At 52.4% G+C, this 19820-nt stretch overlaps 2 protein-coding genes and 1 long non-coding RNA gene across 3 annotated transcripts; 2 read left to right on the top strand and 1 right to left on the bottom strand.

Annotated features, from left to right (window-relative positions):
- The first annotated feature begins 7791 nt into the window (after positions 1–7791).
- PPP1R35 (protein phosphatase 1 regulatory subunit 35) lies at positions 7792–8997 on the top strand. Its single transcript, XM_003934188.3, has 4 exons — positions 7792–8136; positions 8213–8429; positions 8513–8649; positions 8745–8997. Exons 1-4 carry the CDS (start codon positions 7906–7908, stop codon positions 8916–8918), a joined length of 759 nt encoding a protein of 252 aa, XP_003934237.2. The 5' UTR covers positions 7792–7905; the 3' UTR covers positions 8919–8997.
- Positions 8998–10119: 1122 nt separating this feature from the next.
- On the bottom strand, positions 10120–15408 carry MEPCE (methylphosphate capping enzyme). Its single transcript, XM_039460563.2, has 4 exons — positions 12538–15408; positions 11123–11341; positions 10819–10945; positions 10120–10718 (listed from the first exon to the last, which is right to left on the bottom strand). Exons 1-4 carry the CDS (start codon positions 14173–14175, stop codon positions 10666–10668), a joined length of 2037 nt encoding a protein of 678 aa, XP_039316497.2. The 5' UTR covers positions 14176–15408; the 3' UTR covers positions 10120–10665.
- A 530-nt stretch (positions 15409–15938) lies between these two features.
- On the top strand, positions 15939–19365 carry LOC141582476 (uncharacterized). The gene is made up of 2 exons (XR_012515326.1): positions 15939–16722; positions 19260–19365. It is a non-coding gene; the product is annotated as an uncharacterized LOC141582476 (long non-coding RNA).
- Positions 19366–19820: the final 455 nt, after the last annotated feature.

Below are 19820 nucleotides of genomic sequence, written 5' to 3'. Positions count from 1 at the left end.
GAGGCAGGGAGGCAAGGGCTTCAGCCTCTCCATTTCCAAGCTTGGATTCCTAGGAGTCCATTCATATGTGAAAAATATCTTTTTATTTATTTATTTAGGGACAGAGTCTGGCTTCGTTGCTCAGACTGGAGTGCCATGGTGTGATCATAGCTCACTGTAGCCTTGACCTGGGCTCAAGTGATCCTGCCACCTCAGCCTCCTGAGTAGCTGGGACTGTAGGTGTGCGTCATCATACCCAGTAATTTTTTAAATTTTTGGTAGAGATGGGGTCTATGTCGCACAGTCTGGTCTCCTACTCCTGGGCTCAAGTGATCCTCCCTCCTTGGCCTTCCAAAGTGCTGAGATTACAGGCATGAGGCATTGCACCTGGCTTATTTATTTTTAGAGACAGGGTCTCACTCTGTCATCCAGACTGGAGTGAAGGTGCACAATCATAGCTCAATGCAACCTCAAATTCCTGGACTCAAGGGATCCTCCTGCCTCAGCCTCTGAAGTAGCTAGAACTACAGGCACACACCACCATGCCTGGCTAACTTTTAAAATCTTTTTAGAGATGAGGTCTTGACCACCTCAGGCTGGTCTTGAATTCCTGGGCTCAAGTGATCCTCCAGCCTCGGCCTCCTGAGTAGCTGGGACTACAGGTACACACCACCACACTTGGCTAATATTTTTGTGTTTTTATTGTAGAGACAGTGTTTCACCATCTTTCCCAGGCTGGTATCAAATACCTGTCCTCACGTGGTTACCCCACCCACCCACCCACCTGGGCCTCTCAAAGGGCTGACATTACAAGTGTGATCCACTGCACCTGGCCTCGTAGCAGAACCTGCTTTTCTTCTACCAGCCTCTCTCCGACTATGGAAAAACCTCACACCAGCATCCCCCTGTCCAATCTAGAAGCTTCCATGGAATCACTCTCCACCCCAAGGCCCCCCAGCATCTCCTGTGTGTCCAATTTCATTAATAAACCATCTGCTGCTTTCTTGCTTTCCATCCATTTCCCCAAGGTCCTGGGCAAGGTCGCCTCCTAACATCTGTTGGGAACCTGCCTCCCAGAGTGAGGCTGGCAATTTCTGCATTGATTTCCCCTCTCCATGGCTCCCTTTGCCTGGGTTATGGCCCCATCTTCCATGCCACCACCCCCTTTCTTTCTACCTCCAGCTATCTTTGACTAGCCTGTCCCTGGACTCTTTGGGGCCCCAACCACTGGCATCAATCAACCTTCTCTTCCCAGTGTGGACATCAAGGACATCTCCCCAGCAAGCTCAGGCCTCAGCCCAATATTCTCCTCCTTGCTGTGCCCAGCTCCATTGAATTCTCCATCCTCCACCCCATCCTGCAAATTTGTTTCTCTTTGCTTTTCTGGTTTCTTTCAATTTCTTCTTCATTTTCCTCTGCCTCACCCAGATTCTGGACAAATTCTTTTATTTATTTATTTTTTGTTTTAAAAAAATTTTTTTTATTTCTGGATAAATTCTTATTTGTGACACAGTTTCACTCTGTCATCCAGGCGGGCAGCTCACTGCAACCTCTGCCTCCCGGGTTCAAGTGATTCTCTTGTCTCAGCCTCCTGAGTAGCTGTGATTACAGGAATACGCCAGCATTCGCAGCTAAAATCTTTTTTTTTTTTTTTTTTTTGATATGGTGTCTTGCTCTGATGCCCAGGCTGGAGTGCAGTGGCACAATCTCAGCTCACTGCAACCTCCACCTCCTGGGTTCAAGCAATCCTTCCTCCTCAGCTTCCCAAGAGGCTGGGATTACAGGCCCGTGCTACCACATCTGGCTAATTTTTGTATTTTTAGTAGAGACGGAGTTTCATCATGTTTGGCAGGCTGGTCTTGAACTCCTGACCTCAAGTGACCCACCTGCTTTGGCCTCCCAAAGTCCTGGGATTACAGGTGTGAGCCATGACACTGGGCCTGGATTATGGACAAATTCTTCTGAATGAGACTCTGTCCCCTGCCTCCAGCTTTTCTGCATCCCAGCGGCTGGCATCATCCCATGTCCCACAGACTTCACACATACCTAATGGGGCTCATCCCAACCCTCCTGTTCCTCAGCCTGCTGCTAGGGAGGCCAGGCTCAGAGTCAGCATGTTGGCCTGCAGCCTGATGTGTGCCCTCCTCCCTGGATCTCTTCCTTCTGGGTTGGGATGAGTGAAGGTGGGTTGGAGTCATGTGTTCAGGCTGATACATCTCAGACCTACCTGACCTGCTGGGGGTTCACCCTGCCAGCCTCCAAGATGGAACAGGATGAGAACATGTACTTTGGGGCTAGGAGCCTGGATGTGTGTGTGTGTGTGTGTGTGTGTGTGTGTGTGTGTGTGTAGGATTGGCAGTTCCCACCTTCCAGTGTGCCTGAAGTGACAGGGACCAGTGTGAAAGTGTCTCTGGGTTGGCCCTTAGTCACAGGCCAGTGTGAGGAGACAAGAGGTGAGGGGTCACCTTAGGTGGGGTTTGCAGAGGGTGGTATTAGAGGTTTGCTGTCTCTCTGATCTTTCTTGGCTCTATTTGGGGGTGGAGTCCTTGCTCCTTTCCCATCCCCAACCCTGGCAGGTCTTCTCATGTGTCCTCTGTAGCAGTCTCAGCCACACCGTGCATTGGACAGCTGCATTGGAGCCATCCTATCCCTTCTCAAGGACCCGGTCCTTTGAAGGACCCTGGATGCTGACCTGTCTCCTGTCCCACCTAGCCCACACATAGTACCTGGCTCAGCAGAAGCTCAGGGATGACCTTAAATGGCCCCTTCCAGCACTGAGACTTGCTTTCTTCAAACTAGCAACCAGGCCTGGGATTACCTCACTCAGCAGCCTCAGATGACTAAAGGGAGCATCTCTAACTGGTGAGGTCTAACCCAATCAAAAGTCTTCTATAATATAATAAATAATATTTAAGAGATGGGGTGTTGCTCTGTCGCCCAGGCTGGAGTGCAGTGGTGCGCTCATTGCTTACTGCAGCCTCAAAGTCCTGGGCTCAAGGGATTCTCCCACCTCAACCTCCCCAGTACCTGGGACTACAAGCATCACCACCATGCCTGGCTAAGTTTTAATTGTTTTGTAGAGATGGGGTCTCACTATGTTGCCCAAGCAGGTCTTGAACTCCTGGCCTCAAAGGAATCCTCCTGCCTCCACCTCCCAAAGTGCTGGAATTACAGGCATGAGCCACCATGTCCAGCCTTTTTTTTTTTTTTTTTTTGAGATAGAGTCTTGCTCTGTCGCCCAGGCTGGCGTGCAGTCGCGCCATCTTGGCTCACTGCAACCTCTGCCTCTCGAGTTCCAGTGATTCTCATGCCTTGGCCTCCTGAGTAGCTGGAATTACAGGCACGCACCGCCATGCCCAGCTAGTTTTTTGTAATTTTAGTAGAGACAGAGTTTCACTGTGTTGCTCAGGTTGGTCTCGAACTCCTGCCCTCAAGTGCTCCGCCTGCCTTGGACTCCCAAAGTGCTGGAATTACAGGCATGAGCCACTGTACCCTGCCCTCCCCACAACCTTTTTTTTTTTTTTTTTTCTTTTTTTGAGACAGAGTCTCACTCTGTGGCCCAGGCCCAGGCTGGAGTACAGTGGCTCAATCTTGGCTCACTGCAACTTCTGCCTCCCAGGTTCAAGCGATTCACCTACCTCAACTTCGCAAGTAGCTGGGATTACAGGTGTGTGCGACCTCGTTCGGCTAATTTTTTGTCCTCTCCTTTTTTTTTCCATTTCTTCTTCTTCTCTTTTTTTTTTTTTTTAAAGAGGAAAAGCAATTCCTGGCCTCCCGGCCTGGGCCAGCCGAAATAACTTAGGAAGAATGTGGGCAGGACCAAGACCTCTCACCTCCACCTACCTATCCTGACATTAGTACTGTTTTCTTAAAATTATGGGTGAACTTTCCACTTTAGAGACCTGCAGCGTAAACTGGGCAAATGGAATGGCTTGTTTTCATCTGTGTTGGGGCCCAAGATGAGATAGTGACTAGATTTTAAGGCTGAGGGGTTGCATTTACCGGGTTCATGAACAGGAATTCCTGTAGGGCCTAGATATTTATCAGCACAGCCAAGGCCTGGGGGACAGTTTCGAGTTTCAGCTCCAACACTTCCTGCATGCCAAAGCTGCGCCAGCCTCCTTTTTTTCTTTTTTATTGTCGGGCGGTCGGTTTGCTAACCAACTGAGCTAATCGGCCGCCCGACAGCCAGTCTCCTTTTTTAAAAAAACAAAAAACATTTAGTCATAGAAATGTTCAAGTATATGCAAAAGTAGAGAAAATACAGTAATAAAATCCCCCTTCAGCAATCATCAACATTTGGCTAATTTTGTTTCAACCATGTACCCTCAAACACTGTTCCCAATCCCAACATTTTTTTTTTCTTGTGACAGGGTCTCACTCTGTCGCCCAGGCTGGAGTGCAGTGGCGACTTCTTGGCTCACTGCAACCTCCACCTCCCAGGTTCAAGCGATTCTCCTGCCTCAGCTTCCTGAGTAGCTGGGATTGCAGGTGTGTGCCACCACACCTGGCTAATTTTTGTATTTTTAGTAGAGATGGGGTTTCACCATATTGGTCAGGATTCACCATACTGAATTCCTGACCTTGTGATCCACCCTCCTTGGCCTCCCAAAGTGCTGGGATTACTGGCGTGAGCCACCGTGCCTGGCCAGATTTTTGTACTTTTTAGTAGAGACGAGATTTTGCCATGTTGCCCAGGCTGATCTCGAACTCCTGAGCTCAGGCACCCTGTTTGCCTTGGCCTCCTAAAGTGCTGGGATTACATATGTGAGCCACTGTGCTCAGCCTTGATACTTTTCAATTTAAGGTAAAATACACCATGATTTTTTTGTTTTTGAGACAGAGTCTAGCTCTGTCACCTAGGCTGGAGTGCAATGGCACAGTCTTGGCTCACTGAAACCTCTGCCTCCTGAGTTAAAATGATCGTCCTGCCTTAGCCTCCCAAGTAGCTGCTGGGACTACAGGTGCCTGTCACCACACCCAGCTAATTTTTCTGTATTTCTATTTTATTATTATTTTTTGAGATGTAGTCTCACTCTGTCACCCAGGCTGGAGTGCAGTTGCAGGATCTCAGCTCAGTGCAATATCCGCCTCTTAGGTTCAATCGATTCCTGTGCCTCAGCCTCCAGAGTAGCTGGGATTATAGGTGTACACCACTGCACTGGGCTAATTTTTGTATTTTTTGTAGAGATGGGGTTTCACCATATTGGCCAGGCTGGTCTTGAACTCCTGACCTTATGTGATCAGCCTGCCTTGGCCTCAAAGTGCTGAGATTACAGGGGTGAGTCACTGTGCCTAGCCTGATTTTTCAATTTTTTAATAGAATTATATAAAATATACATTTCCAAAGTCAAATATACAAAACAAAGTATATTCAGAGGCATCTAGGCTCTTTGTCCTTCATTCTATTCTCTCCCTCCTATGTCAACATTAAAAAATTTTAATTTATACTCCCAGTTTAAAAATTTATACTTGTACCTCACTATTCCTTTTCCCAGATGAACAGTAGAGATAGTAGACATACTTTATTCTTGACTTTAGCAGGAAAGCCTCTAGTGTTTCACCACTGAGATCTTCCTTTAAAAAAACTGTTCTTGTAAAATGCGGGCTATGCTATCCATTCCATCTGACGTTCCACAGCGCTTCCTGGAAAGATAAAATGAACAATGTGGAAACTCACAATGAAAAATAGTACACAAACATGCCTGTTGACTGAGCATCAGTCAATTCCAGGAAAGCCTCAAGATTCCTGAACTTTTTTGAAGCAGTTCGGATAATTTAAAAAAAAAGAAGAAAGGATTCCTGAATCCACTTACATTTTACACAAAAATAAACGGAGGTGGCCGGGCGCGGTGGCTCAAGCTTGTAATCCCAGCACTTTGGGAGGCCGAGGCGGGTGGATCACGAGGTCAAGAGATCGAGACCATCCTGGTCAACATCGTGAAACCCCGTCTCTACTAAAAATACAAAAAATTAGCTGGGCATGGTGGTGCGTGCCTGTAATCCCAGCTACTCAGGAGGCTGAGGCAGGAGAATTGCCTGAACCTAGGAGGCGGAGGTTGCGGTGAGCTGAGATCGCACCATTGCACTCCAGCCTGGGTAACAAGAGCGAAACTCCGTCTCAAAATAAATAAATAAATAAATAAATAAATAAATAAATAAATAAATAAATAAACGGAGGCTCACAGAACTAAGGGGCCCTTCCCCAAGTAACATAGGGAGCAGGTGGGAACTCTCATTTCCTGTTCTGCAGTTCAGGGGTCTTCTGCTACCTGGAGAAGCTCAGAGCCCAGGATAAATCCACTGACATTGAAAAAAAAAAACTTAATGCAAGGAGGGTATGGTGGCCACTGCCTGTAATCACAGTACTTTGGGAGGCCAAGGCAGGTGGACCACTTGAGGTAAGGAGTTTGAGACTAACCTGGCCAACATGGTAAAACTCTGTCTCTACTGTAAATACAAAAAAATTAGCCAGACATGGTGGCAGGCACCTGTAATCCCAGCCACAAGGGAGGCTAGGGTGAGAGAATTGCTTGAACACGGAAGGCAGAGGTTGTAGTAGCTGAGATTGCACCACTGCACTCCAGCCTGGACAACAGACACTGTGTCTCAAACAAACAAACAAAAAGCACTGAACCCACAATTCGGAGTTTTTTGTTTGTTTGTTTTTGAGACAGGGTCTGGCTCTGTTGCCCGGCTAGAGCACAGTGGTACTGTCAGAGCTCACTGCAGCCTGGAACTCCTGGGCTCAAGGGATCCTTCCTCTTCAGCCTCCCCAGTAGTTGGGCCTACAGGTGAGATGGGACTACAGGACTACACCACACCCAGCTAAATTAAAAATTTTTTTTGGTTGAGATTCAGTTTTGTGGGGTAGAGTCTCCCTGTGTTGCCCAGGCTGGTCTCCAACTCGTGGCTTCAAGCCAACTTCCTGCCTCAGCCTCCCAAAGAGTTGGAATTGTAGGCATTTGCCACTGCACCCAGACCAGATATCTATTTTTTATACAAATTAGTATTTCAGGAAACTCTCCAAGGGAAAAGTAGTTACAAAAAGCCGCAAGAGTGGGTGTGTCCCAGGAGGGAGCCCAGGGTGGGGTGGGCGACCCCCACCCTCACTCATACGGGGGAAGCTCTGGTCGGAGAGACTGAACACTGGAAATGCTGTGGAGGTCTGAGTGGGGAGGTCAGGGCACACTGGACCATTACGTTTAAGCTGCCCCATTTATGACTGGACGCAGTGGCTCACACCTGTAATCCCAGCACTTTGGGAGGCCGAGGCGGGCGGATCATGAGGTCAGGAGTTTGAGACCAGCCTGACCAACATGGTGAAACCTCACCCCTACTAAAAATACAAAAATTAGCCAGGTGTGATGATGGGCGTCTGTAATCCCGCTACTCAGGAGGCTGAGGCACGAGAATCGCTTGAATCCGGGAGGCGGAGGTTGCAGTGAGCCGAGATTGCGCCACTACACTCCAGCTTGGGCAACAGAATGAGACTCCGTCTCAAAAAAAAAAAAAGCTGCCCCATTTGGCGCCCCAGGAATGAGGACCGACACACTGGGCATCGCAGCACGAGCCGGATTAAGATTCCTCTGGGCAGGTCACCCATAGCAGTTTTCAAGAGGAGGAGTGGCCTTGATGAGGTCCCATAGGGCTTCAACCGGCCACAGCTCAAAAACACAACGGCTTGGGGGCGGTGCCGAGGCTGTGAGTGCGGAAGCCGGCCAGGGACCTGGGGGCGGGGCGAGGGGAATGACGTCTGGGAGCACCAATAGGGTGGGCGGGATTGCTGACTCCGCCCCCGAAGGTAAGGGTTAGCGGTTTCCGGTAGCGGCGCTGGGAGGGGCGGGGGAGAGGAGGAGGTGGCCAGAGGCTGTGTGCCCTGACCCTTGGACCGCCTGAGACCGCGTCCCCAAGGCACATCCAAAGATGATGGGCTGTGGGGACTCAGAGTTGGAGTCGGTGGACGGGGAAGAAGCCGCGGCGGTCCCGGGGCCACCCCCCGAGCCCCGAGTCCCGGAACCCCGAGCCCCAGTGCCCGAGCCCGGCCTGGACTTGAGCCTGAGTCCGCGGCCTGACAGCCCCGAGCCGCGGCCTGACAGCCCTGGGCGGCGGAAGGGGCGGGCGGAGCGGCGGGGCGCGGGTCGGCAGCGGCGGCAGGTGAGCGAGAGAGGCTGGCCCACGGCCCACGATGGCCCCGCGCCCACCTGGTCACCGCCCTGCCCTTTGCTCCCAGGTCCGTTTCCGCCTGGCACCACCTTCCCCGGTGCGGTCTGAGCCTCAGCCCGCGGCGCCGCAGGAGCTGGAGATGCCCGCGCTTCAGAGCAGCCTGGCCTTGGGCCTGGAGCTGAGAGCCGCAGTCGGGAGCCAGTTTGATGCCGCGAAAGCCGTGGAGGAACAGCTGAGAAAGTCGTTCCAGATCCGCTGCGGCCTGGAGGAGAGCGTGTCCGAGGGTGAGGGGGGCGGGCGGCCGGCCGCGCGCGCGGGAGTGAGGGCGAAGGGGCACCGCTCACCTCTGTCCCCGCTGCGCTTTCAGGGCTGAACGTGCCGCGCTCCAAGAGGCTCTTCCGAGACCTGGTGAGCCTGCAGGTGCCGGAGGAACAGGTTCTGAACGCCGCCCTCAGGGAGAAATTGGCTCTCCTGCCGCCGCCGGCTCGAGCCCCGCCCCCAAAGGTGATGCGATCTGGGCGTGGGGCTTCCTCCGTGTACTCTCTTCCCCGAATCCTTCGTCCCAGCGTAACCTTGCTTTGGGTCCCACTTCTCAACAGGAGCCACCTGGGCCGGGGCCAGACATGACCATCTTGTGTGACCCAGAAACACTATTTTATGAATCTCCACACCTGACCCTGGACGGTCTGCCCCCTCTCCGGCTTCAACTCCGGCCCCGCCCTTCAGAGGACACCTTCCTCATGCACCGGACACTGAGGCGATGGGAAGCGTAGACCCCCAACGATCTGTGGACGGCTAGTTCGTATTTTTGTGTTAAACTATTCGTCAGAATAAAGTAATTTTGCTAGTAAATGGGACTCTTCTTGGAGGCCTAAAATGGGGTTAAAATCTCTCTAGCGGGTTTGTCCACTTAGCCTCAGGTTGGAAGCTGCCTGGAAGTTTGAGTTTGGAGGCTTTTTTGGAACTTGGTGGAGTCATGGCAAGTAGAAAACAGTCCACGTTAGAGGTTTAGATATCCCTCAGTTCACAACCTTACCCACCTCTCCCTGACTTTAGCCACAGCTAAGGCCTGTTTTACATCAGGTGATTGTTCTCTGTACCACTTATTCCGATTTTTGGAAATGCAGGGCCTAGCCTATCACAATTCACGGAGGCCTTCTCTGCTAACCTGTCTCAAGGAGCTTGCAAGCCAGCTGCTTGCACTGAGTTACTGAAATTATCTCCTTTTTACCTTTAAGGGCCTTGCCTATCCTGTTACACTTGAGTAAAGTTTGAAGTTCCAGTAACACCTGACAAGCCCCTGAAGAGCTTCATGTTGTAAACTGCTTATAAATCTGATTCCACAGCACCAAAAAGGTCTCTGGTCTATCTGTGAGCATTTAATCCAAAGCACTTTTTCCTACCTCCATTGACAAGTTAGCCTTCTGGCCGGGCGCGGTGGCTTCCGCCTGTAATCCAAACACTTTGGGAGGTTGAGGTGGGTGGATCACCTGAGGTCAGGAGTTTGAGACCAACCTGGCCATCATGGTGAAACCCCATCTCTACTAAAAATACAGAAAATTAGCTGGGCTTGTGGCCTGTAATCCCAGCTACTCCAGAGCCTGAGGCAGGAGAACTGCTTGAACCTGGAAGGCGCAGGTTACAGTGAGCCGAGATCGCACATTCCAGCCTGGGCAACAAAGTGAAACTCCCACCTCAGGAAAACAAAAATAAGTTAGCCTTCTGCCCAAGGCCCTCACAGAGCTTTTTGGGGGAGGGAAGACAGACCAAGTTACACACCAAAATTTGCATTACACACCTTTTCCTGTCTAGGCTTCTGTGTACTTTTGTGTGGACTTGGCTAGCAAGCAACAATCAACCCAGCCACTGTAAAACTTGCCTTCTTTGAGACAGAGGAGAGAAGAAGAGGAAGCACAGGTTCTGGTGGGAAGCGCCACGTCTTCCCCACCAGCTAGAAAGTACCCGACACAGGTGTGGGGGCCACTGCCCTAGACATCAAGTTTATTGTGCTGTTCTCACATTCAAAACCCAACCCCCTCTCCCACTGGGGGACGGCAGAGGGAAAGATTTTCACAGTACCTTCGTGCCTCCCTACCAGGCTTCCCCCTCTAACCCTCAGTCCATCTATCCATGGTCCACTGAAATGCAGCTAGGGAAAAGGGCTGAGGAGATATGGGAATCTCTCTCCTTGGGAGAATAGGAGGAAAGGGCTAGAGAATTTGATATCTTTCCACCTCCCATGCCCTAGGAGAGCAGAGGTCAGCAAACAGTCCATGCCATCCAGCCTGGCAGGCTGTGGGAGAGAAGATGGTGACTCCAGCACAGTCAGCCTTGCTGCGCAGGTGTCAGAGGCGTAGGGAGGAGGCTGAGGCGGCAACGGAAGAAAAGCTTTCTTTGCAGATCCAAGAAAGAAAACTATTTTTTGAGTCAGAAAGGAAAGACCTTGGGACGCTTTCCTCTTCCCCCAGGTCCTTATGAGCAGCGAGGGCAGCCTCTTCACACTTTTGTTCAAGGGGCCACTTAGTGGCTGGGGGATCGGGCCTTGTGGAACAGGTACACAGGACGCTGGAAGCCTGAGGGGAGAGACAGTGATCAGAAGGGGTTGGCAGCACCTCCCGACGGGATCTGAACTCTGTCAGGACCAGCCTTCCCAACAAAATAAACCAGCCTTACCCTTAGAGGTGTTGTGGGGTGTGGCCACAAGCTCATAGCTGGAGAAGCCCACTTCTGGGGATGTCAGGTAAGAACTGAACTGCTCTGGCTTCAGCTGGATTCGGTAGTAGTTCTTGTAGATTGCTTCCTAAGGAGAGAAGCAAAGGACCACTTTAGCATGCTGCCACCTCCCCTGGCCAAGAGTGATGCCCAGCCCGAGGGCCTGATTTTCACCTTGTTCAGAAATTCTTCTATATTCCCTGAGGCCTTTTCTTGCCTCAACCAAAGGAAGGATTATTCCCCATTTCCACCACACCCAACTCACCGTAAGGGTCTTTCTCTTGCCGTAGGATGACCAGGGTTGGGGCTCTAGGACCAGGATGCCCCCAGGGCGTAAGTGCCGATAGATCCGGCGAAACATGCGCTTCAGGCCCTCATCTCCCCAGTTCAGATGCACCCACTTGGTGAGGCTAAGGCAGAGCACCACATCATACTCAGGTGTTTGGGCCTCCACCAGGTCATCTCGATCCAGCACATAATTACCCTGTGGGCAAGAATCAGCAGTGAGGTCAACAGAGGGAATCAAAGAACCCCTGCTTCCAGGCAACCTGCCCTAAGGCCGACACACAGTCCTGCGGCCTCACTTTAGCCCTCGGTCATATTCCTCTCAGACTAACTCCCAAAAGGGGCCCTCTCTGAGTTTTGTTTTCTCCTCTACACCTTCCTGGCCTCTGCTTCTTCCTACTGGTGGTAAACCAAAAAACGTCTAGAGGGAGCCTGGATAATTTTAAATGGTGCAAATTATCCATGAGGTCTTACAAAGCTGGGGTCCCAGGACCCTATCCTGTGCTTACTCTCACCCACAGACATTAAGTGGACTGACTGCAATTAGTTGCAAGCGTTTAACCCAGGTTTCAAACCACAGGCAGACCTGTGGTTCCTTCTCTGCAGTTGGGGTTGGCAAAGTTTCAGGCCTATTCTTTCCTTCCTCTGAGAGATATGAAGAGCTACATCCTTCAGGAAACCTTTTCTATAAGATAAGCTCATCACAGCCCTCTAGAAAGACCATTCTTCAGGCCTAACCCAACACAGTGCCAAAGATCCCAGCAGACAGCCTAACTGGGATGTTTTCTGGGAGCTGTGTGCGGTCAGGGGACACTGTGGTGGGCATGGGACTCTCTCCTCTCTGTGAAGAGTTTCTGGCTCTTCCCTCTCCTACTATCTAGGGTCAGTGTGGAGAGGATCTACAGCCAAGCCACTTGGGTACCTGACATTCTTCAACAAACTGTCTAGGAAAACAAAAGCAGCTGATGGGAACGAGGTCTCTATCGATGGGCAGAAATGCCAGTATTAGTCTGCCGCTACCGTAATCTCCTCCCCAGAAGACATTCCATGCCTGACTCCCATTCTCAGGCTCCTTCAGTAAATCTGAGGACCAAGTTCCAGCTGGATTGAATCCCCTAGCGAGCAGCAGCAGCCAAGCCAGGAGCTGGGCAAAAAAAGTCCTCCACTATTTTGGAGATCCTTGCAGTCATGACAAAGGACTCCAGGGTCAAGGCCCCAAGGTAGAGAGGTCAACTTTCCGGGTTATAAAAGGGAAGAGATGCCCAGCAGAGGCTCTCACTTGCCAACCCAGATGCCCCTTTTAAAGGATCTGGGTCATAACCTTCCCTGCTACATTCCCATTTAATCTCATCTTCACATTTGGCCCCTATTCCAAGAGCCTCTGGACCCTCTTACCGTGACGAAGACAACATTGTTGGGGAAGACTGATGTGTCCGCTCCATCCAAGGGCACTTGGGGGGCAGCGATGGGGCCCCGGCTGGCAGTCAGCGAGGCTGGGAAGCAGCTCCTCTTTCGGACAGTGGTGGCCCCTTCCTCACCCTCTGCCCCTGGGTCCCCTTCCAAAGTCTGGCGTGGGAGACGCAGCTCCTCAGATAGGTAGTGTCGGATGTTTTGGCGGGCAGAATGGATGAGGCGGGAATCTATATCTAGGCCCACCATACGGGACGGGCCCCACTTGCAGGCAATGCTCAAGGTCAGATGGCCTACATTGCAGCCGAGATCTAGGACGTCCCGGCCCCGAAACCACTCGGGCTTCAACACCCGAAGGCGCCCATCCTCACAGGAAGGATTTCGATACCCATAGTACTTGCAATAATTCCCATACTGGAACTTGCGCTGTTGCTTTTTGAAGCCTGCTGCAGGCAGTGGGTGCTGCTGGTGGCGGCCTCCCCAACTCCCTCGGCCCTTTTCCTTGGAACCCTGGCCTCCACCCCTAGCCCCTGCCTCCGACTTGCTGGAAGTCCTGCGACGTTTGCGATGTCGGGAGGAGGAAGACGGGGGTGCAGAGGTAACTGAGGCAGCTGGAGGGGCTGATAGGGAGCCTGAGGGACCCTGCAGAGCAGATGGAAGGGGAGACACCACTTCATCCCTGCAGTTGATGGCTGTGTTGAGTTCATAGGGTTGGGGGGCATCCCGGTTCTGGCCCCTGTGCCGCGGGTGCTGTGTGGTGCCCTCCCCTTGGAGTGAGGGGGTGAGAGGAGCTGTGGGCGGCACGGGGTGGGTCTCACTCCCTCCGGCTGCCTGCTGCTGCTGGTGGTGCTGTCCCCGGTGTCTATGCCGCTTCCGACCAGTCTTGAGTGGCGAAGCAAGAACTACATGGCCCTCATCAGTGCAAGTATTGAGGCTGAGCGGGTCAGTAATATCTTTGGGGATGAGGATCTCCACTGGATCTCGCCCTTTGGCCGGAAGAGGGGATGACTTAGGGGTCTCCGCGTTGAGGGCGCGGCTCACTTCCTCATCCAGGAGACTATTCAGGTTTAGGGGATCAAAGATATTGCCCCCCAGGAGGAAGTTGGAGGGTAACACAGAGTCACAGTCCGAATTCACTCGCCTGCGCCTCTTGAAGGCCGGATGTTTGAAACCTCCTCCACCTCCCCCTACATTACAGCTATTTCTCCTCTTGCCCCCGCCTCCCCCAGGTGGCCGGTGGGGCTGATAGCCATTGCGGGGTCGAGGAGGGGCAGGGGGGCCCAGCTCTGTCCCGCCCCCTCCCCGGCGCTCCTCCCCCACGTCCGGAGGAGCGGCTCTCCCCGGGGGATCCGACAGGCTGGCCTCTCCGTGCGACTGCGCCTGGGGGCCGCCCCGGGGATTGGCCGCAGCCCCGGGACTCTCCCTGCGGACCCCAGAGGCCGGGGACCCCGCAGACGGCCCGCGAGGACCCGGCCCACGCTCCGTCCCGCAGCGGAGCTCCCCGGAGGCGGCCTCTTGGTGCGGTGGCACCGTGGGGCCGCCCCCTCCGCCAGACTCATCTTTGAGCGGCGGCGGCGGGGCCGGCACCAGAAACGGCTCCTTCTCCGCGGCCATCTCGATCATTTCCTCCCCTTACTCCGTCCCAGTCGGGGCAACAAGGGGAGATCAGGGGGCTTAACACCCCCCGCCTGGACCCCGTTCCCTTCCCCCTTTCCCGAGTGCGCGCGCAGCTCTGCTCTTCTCGCCTAGTCTCGCGCCCAAGCGCCTCCCCCCGAAGCGCGCCCCACTCGCCCGCGAGACCAAAACAAGATGCCCGCGAGACCCGAACAACTCGAGGACTCAACCGCGCTTGCGCCGACCCCTTTCTCCTCCGCCACTACCACCCGGCCGCGAGCGCTAGCGCGCGTTCCCCTGGTCCCGAAATCACGCATGCGCACTCCGCCACCACCCTGGTTGCGCGCGCATCGGAGTACGAACCAACTTAACGGCTCTGGGAGTTTAAATATAACCACCCCCACAGCCCCCGCAAAAGCCCACCACCCCAAACTGAGACCCTACTTCCCTGCGCAGCTATGTCCGGCCCTACTGATCTCCTTTGTCTCTGCCGTGCGATCCCACCCACCGTAGGCGGGGGACAGGAGCTGGTGTGAAAAGGTCTCCTTGACACCCGACCCTTGCTCCTGAGGAATGAGTCTCAGCGGTCTCCGCCCGGCTCTAAACCCAACAACCTCCCCACCCCGCCTCCTTCCTCCCCCTAGTGGGCAGCGCCTGCGCACACCCTTTCGGGCTTGCGCGGGTAGAGATAGCACGTGCTGGAGGTGGCGCCCCGCCCCCCCGTCTTAGGGGTGGGGCCTGTGACGTCGCTTCCTCAAGTTTAGTAAACGCAGCGTGCGTCAGCACGATCGGGGGCGGGGCTTCCCGACGAAGGGGCGGCACTCATGAATTATTCATAACTCTTGGTAGCACACCTCCCCCCCTCTGCCCACCTCCTTAAAAGAGCTTGCGAGGGAGCGGAGAGGAGTCCCTAAAAATCCGAAGGACAGGAGTGGAACTGGGCTGAGTAAAACGCGATGGATCATTATAACTCACCCCCCTCGAAAATATTCTCTGCTGAATTGGGGAAAAAGCAAAAGCACTAAAACAGCCGATGTGGTCCAACTTCCTCTTCCCCCGAAATGGCTGAGTCGTTCTCTGGCTCCTCCGCCTTCCCCCAATGGCAATCACCTGGGGAACGCCACACCACGCCTTCCTCTCCGCCTCCACGCCCACGGCCCGGACCCTAACGCCTCCTCCCACACCTAATGCACGCTCCCGCGCCCACCAGCCCGCGGGCCTCCCCGAACGCCCGCCCGCTGGGCCTCACCGCCTTATATAGCAGCGGGTGTGGGCGGGGACGGGGGTTCGGTCTGCGCTGGGCACCCCCAGCTTCTGCCAATGAGGAAGAAGCGAGTCCACGCCGTTTTCCTGGGGAGATCCGCGGACGGGTCTCTCAGCCAGCAGAGTGCTGGGCTGAGGAGAGGGCGGCAGGGGTGACAGTGGGGTCCAGGAGAGTCTCTAATAAAATCCTAAAGGGAGGGCGTGAAGGAGACCAGCAGGAAGAGGAGGAATCAGGGAGCGGAAATAGGGAGGAAAAAGCCATCTGAAACTGAAAAGTTACGAAGATGTGCTTCAGAAACAATCAGGCGCTGCGGCCGCCGCCTAAAAAAATATGTGACACCAAAGAGGATTCTGGGATTTGTAGTTTTCCCGAGAAGTTCGGGTGGAAGATGGCGGAATTACCTCAGCTACGGAGACGCAGACTCAGCTTCCAGCTGCGCATGCGCCTCGGCCCCGCGAGCACGCCGCCGGGGGGGTGGGTGGGGGACGTGCTCGTGCGCAGGCGTCCTCGTGCCTTTTCTTGGTGGCGGGAAACCTGGGTCGAGGTGTGAGGGGTTTGCGGCGTCTCTGCGGCAGCTGGTTCTGCCTCTCGCCTTTAGGTTCTTCTTGCTCGTGAAGGTAGCCGTGTCGTTTCTGGTTGCAGGTGAAGGTGCTAGGCGCCGCCAGTCCTGGCACCGGTTGCCTGAGGAGAAACTTTCTCAGGGCGACAACCAGCTCTTGGCCCTTTCCCCTCAGAGTCTGTCACCGCAAGACGCAGGCAAAACTAGCCTAGTCTCCCGGCGGGCACCGACGAGCTGAGTGAGAATGAGGATCCCGGTGCCTCGGCGGGAGTGGGAGTGGAGGGGAGATTCCCTCACGGCGGGAGGAAGGAAGGGAAGGGGCAGGGAAGGGGTGGGGGGACGCCATTGTTTTAGGGGAAGGCGAGGACGTGTGGCTCAGGGACACCTCCGACCTGAACCGCTGTCCCTAAGAGAGAATGAGGGGTGAGGGAAGAGGGGAAAAATGGAAGCGCCCCTAAAAGGGAAGAACTACTCCCCAAACTACTTCTCTTTGGATTGCAAAGTGGATTTGGGATTGGGGCTTTGTTTTATTTTGTGTTTTACTTTTTGAGACGGAGTCTTGCTCTGTCGCCCAGGCTGGAGTGCGGTGGCGGGACAGCGGCTCCCTGCGGCCTCCGCCTCCCGAGTAGCGGGTACTGCGGACACCCCCGCCATGCCTGGCTAACGTTTGTGTTTTCAGTGGAGACGGGGTTTCTCCAAGTTGGCCATGCTGGTCTCCAACTCCTGACCTCAGGTAATCCGCCCGCCTGTTTTTTATTGTTAAAAGTTTATCAGGCATGTTGAGCTTCTGCACAAACATAGAAAGGAAGCAGGCAAGGGAGGAGGGAGCAAGTGGAAGGAAGGAGGGAGAGGGGAGAGAAAGAGAAGGGAGAGGGAGGAGGGAGGGAAGGAGAAGGGAGAGGAAGGGAAGGAGGAGGGAGGGTGAGGAAGGAAGGGGGAAGGAGAAAGGAGAGGGAGGGAGGAAGAAGAGGAGGGAGAGGAAGGAGGAGGGGGAGGGAGGGAAGGAGCCTGAAGGAAGGGAGGAGGAGGAAGGATGATAGAGAGGGAGGAAGGAAGGACAGATGGGAAGAAGGAGGAGGAGGGAGAGGGAAGGAAGAGGAGGGAGGAGGTAGAAAGGGAGGGAAGGAGGGGGAGGAAGGGATAGAGGGACAAAGGGAGACAGGAAAGAGGGAAGAAAGGAGAGGGAGGGAAGAGGCAGGAAAAAAGGGAGGGAGGGAGGAGGGGCAAAGGGAGGGAGGAGGGGGAGGAAGGAGAAAGGAAGGAGGAGGGGGAGGAAGGAATAGAGGGACAAAGGGAGACAGCAAGGAGGGAAGAAGGAAGAGAGGGAGGGAAGAGGGAGAAAAGGGGGAGTGGAGGAGAGGGAGGGAGGGAAAGGAGAGAGGAGGAGAGGAGGGCAAGGAAGGAAGGGGAGGAGGAGGGAGGAAGGAGGGGGAGGAAAGGATAGAAGGATAAAGATTCAGGAAGGAGGGAAGAGGGAGGAAGGAGAAAGGGAAGAAGAAAGGAAGGAAACTGCTATTAGTTAAGGGAGGCATATAAATAAGCAGGAGTCAACATACTGTTACTAATGCAAAAAGAAGTGAGACTCTGGCTTAAGAAGGATTTGAAATACACTCCACTGCTTTGTTGAGGCTCAGAGAGTCTGGATACCCAAAGGGTTTACTTTCCTTTTGGACCAAGGATTTGAGGAACAGTATAAAGAAGGGACTGATTGGATGATAAGGAGGAAATTTGGGAACACATTCTGAATGGTGTGTGGGGGGAGAGAATTACTTTTTATTAAGAAAAAAACTGGCAAGCCTGGGCACAGTGGTTCGTGCCTGTAATCCCGGCAGGGAGGCTGAGGCCAGTGGATCACCTGAGGTCAGGAGTTCAAGACCAGCCTGGCCAACATGGTGAACCCTCATCTCTACTAAAAATGCAAAAAATTAGCCAGGTGTGGTGGCGGGCACCTGTAATCCCAGCTACTCGGGAGTCTCAGGCAGGAGAATCGCTTGAATCTGAGAGGCGGACTTTGCAGTGAGCCAAGATCATGCCATTGCATTCCAGCCTGGACAATAAGAGCTAAACTCTGTCTCAAAAAAAAGAAAAAAAAGAAATTGGCAAGACTGACAAATTAGTTCACTGGATCAGTTCTCAAACTTCTTGGTCTGAGAACTCGTTGTATCTTAAAATTTATGGAGGACTCCAAAGAGCTTTTATGTGGTTTGTAGCTGTTAACATACTAGAAATTGAAATTGAGAAAAATTTGAAATTTGGTTAGAAATAACAATAATAGGCCGGGCGCGGTGGCTCAAGCCTGTAATCCCAGCACTTTGGGAGGCCGAGGCGGGTGGATCACGAGGTCGAGAGATCGAGACCATCCTGGTCAACATGGTGAAACCCCGTCTCTACTAAAAATACAAAAAAATTAGCTGGGCATGGTGGCACGTGCCTGTAATCCCAGCTACTCAGGAGGCTGAGGCAGGAGAATTGCCTGAACCCGGGAGGCGGAGGTTGCGGTGAGCCGAGATCGCGCCATTGCACTCCAGCCTGGGTAACGAGCGAAACTCCGTCTCAAAAAAAAATAAATAAAATAAAATAAAATAACAATAATAAATGTTAACCTAAATAGGTTTTTGTTAAAAATGCATTTTCCTAAACAAAAGAAAATTTAGCATGAAGAATGGCATTGTTTTACATTTTTGCAAACCTCTTCCATGTCTGGCTTAATAGAAAACTGTGTTCTCATCTGTTTCTACATTCAATCTGTTGGGATATCTTGTTTTGTAAAAGTACATCAGAAAATCCAGCTTAACACATATAGGTAGTGGGAAAAGGGAGGGAGCCCCCTACGATTTTGAGACCACACTTAGAACTGCTGGGGTAAGTGATTCCATCTCAAAATTTATGTGATGATTTTTAATGTTCTAAGTGAAATAAAAGTATTTTTTGAGATCCTCATTCACTTTCCCTTGGTTCCCTTTATTATTTCTAAGTTCTTTTTCCCTCATTTAACCTCCTTTCATATATTGAGTGATGGGAATTTGGTTTCTGGAGCTATCCGGATTCTTTTATGTTCTCATTTAAAGCCTTTGCTCCTCTTATTAAAGCCTTCCCCCCCAACCCTACACCCTGCCCCTCTTCATCTAAGGTAAGAAAAGAGAAATTAAAACCTCAAATGTTATTCCTGGATCTACAGCCCCTAGTCATTTAGTAGCTGTACAGAAGAAAGTTAGTGGGATTTTATATATTTATTAACTGTCTATATTTTTCTTTTTCTCTCTGAACCAGCTTTCAGTATTTGTTATTGTAAAGGAAGGTAATTCACCTGAAACCGGAGAGGCAACCTGAGTTATCAGAAAGTGATTTTCTGGCCTTCCCTTCTTTATTGATCAGGTTAGAGCTTTTGTGTAAAAGCGGTGTTCTTCAGCGTATTCACAGATTATACGTATTAAGTGATATTATACATCACTGTTTATAGGTTTGTTACATCTTATTAACAGTAAACCACAATTCTATCTAGTTGGTTGGGGCTCCAGAAACATACTTTGGCCTAGGAAGATCTTTATAGGTTTAGATAAGGATTTGAACCTAAATACTGGAAAAGTTTACTTTTTTTTTTGAGATGGAGTCTTGCTCTGTCGGCAGGCTGGAGTGCAATGGCGCAATCTCAGCTCACTGCAACCTCCGCCTCCTAGGTTCAAGCGATTCTTCCGCCTCAGCCTTCCGAGTAGCTGGGACCACAGGCACACGCCACCATGCCCAGCTAATTTTTAGTATTTTTAGAAGAGATGGGGTTTCACCATGTTGGCCACGATGGTCTCGATCTCTTGACCTCGTGATCCACCCACC

This window comes from Saimiri boliviensis, chromosome 20 (genome assembly GCF_048565385.1).
Source record: "Saimiri boliviensis isolate mSaiBol1 chromosome 20, mSaiBol1.pri, whole genome shotgun sequence".
NCBI lineage: Eukaryota > Metazoa > Chordata > Mammalia > Primates > Cebidae > Saimiri > Saimiri boliviensis.
Note: the sequence above shows the minus strand (reverse complement) of the source record. Positions and strands in the feature narration are given on the sequence as shown.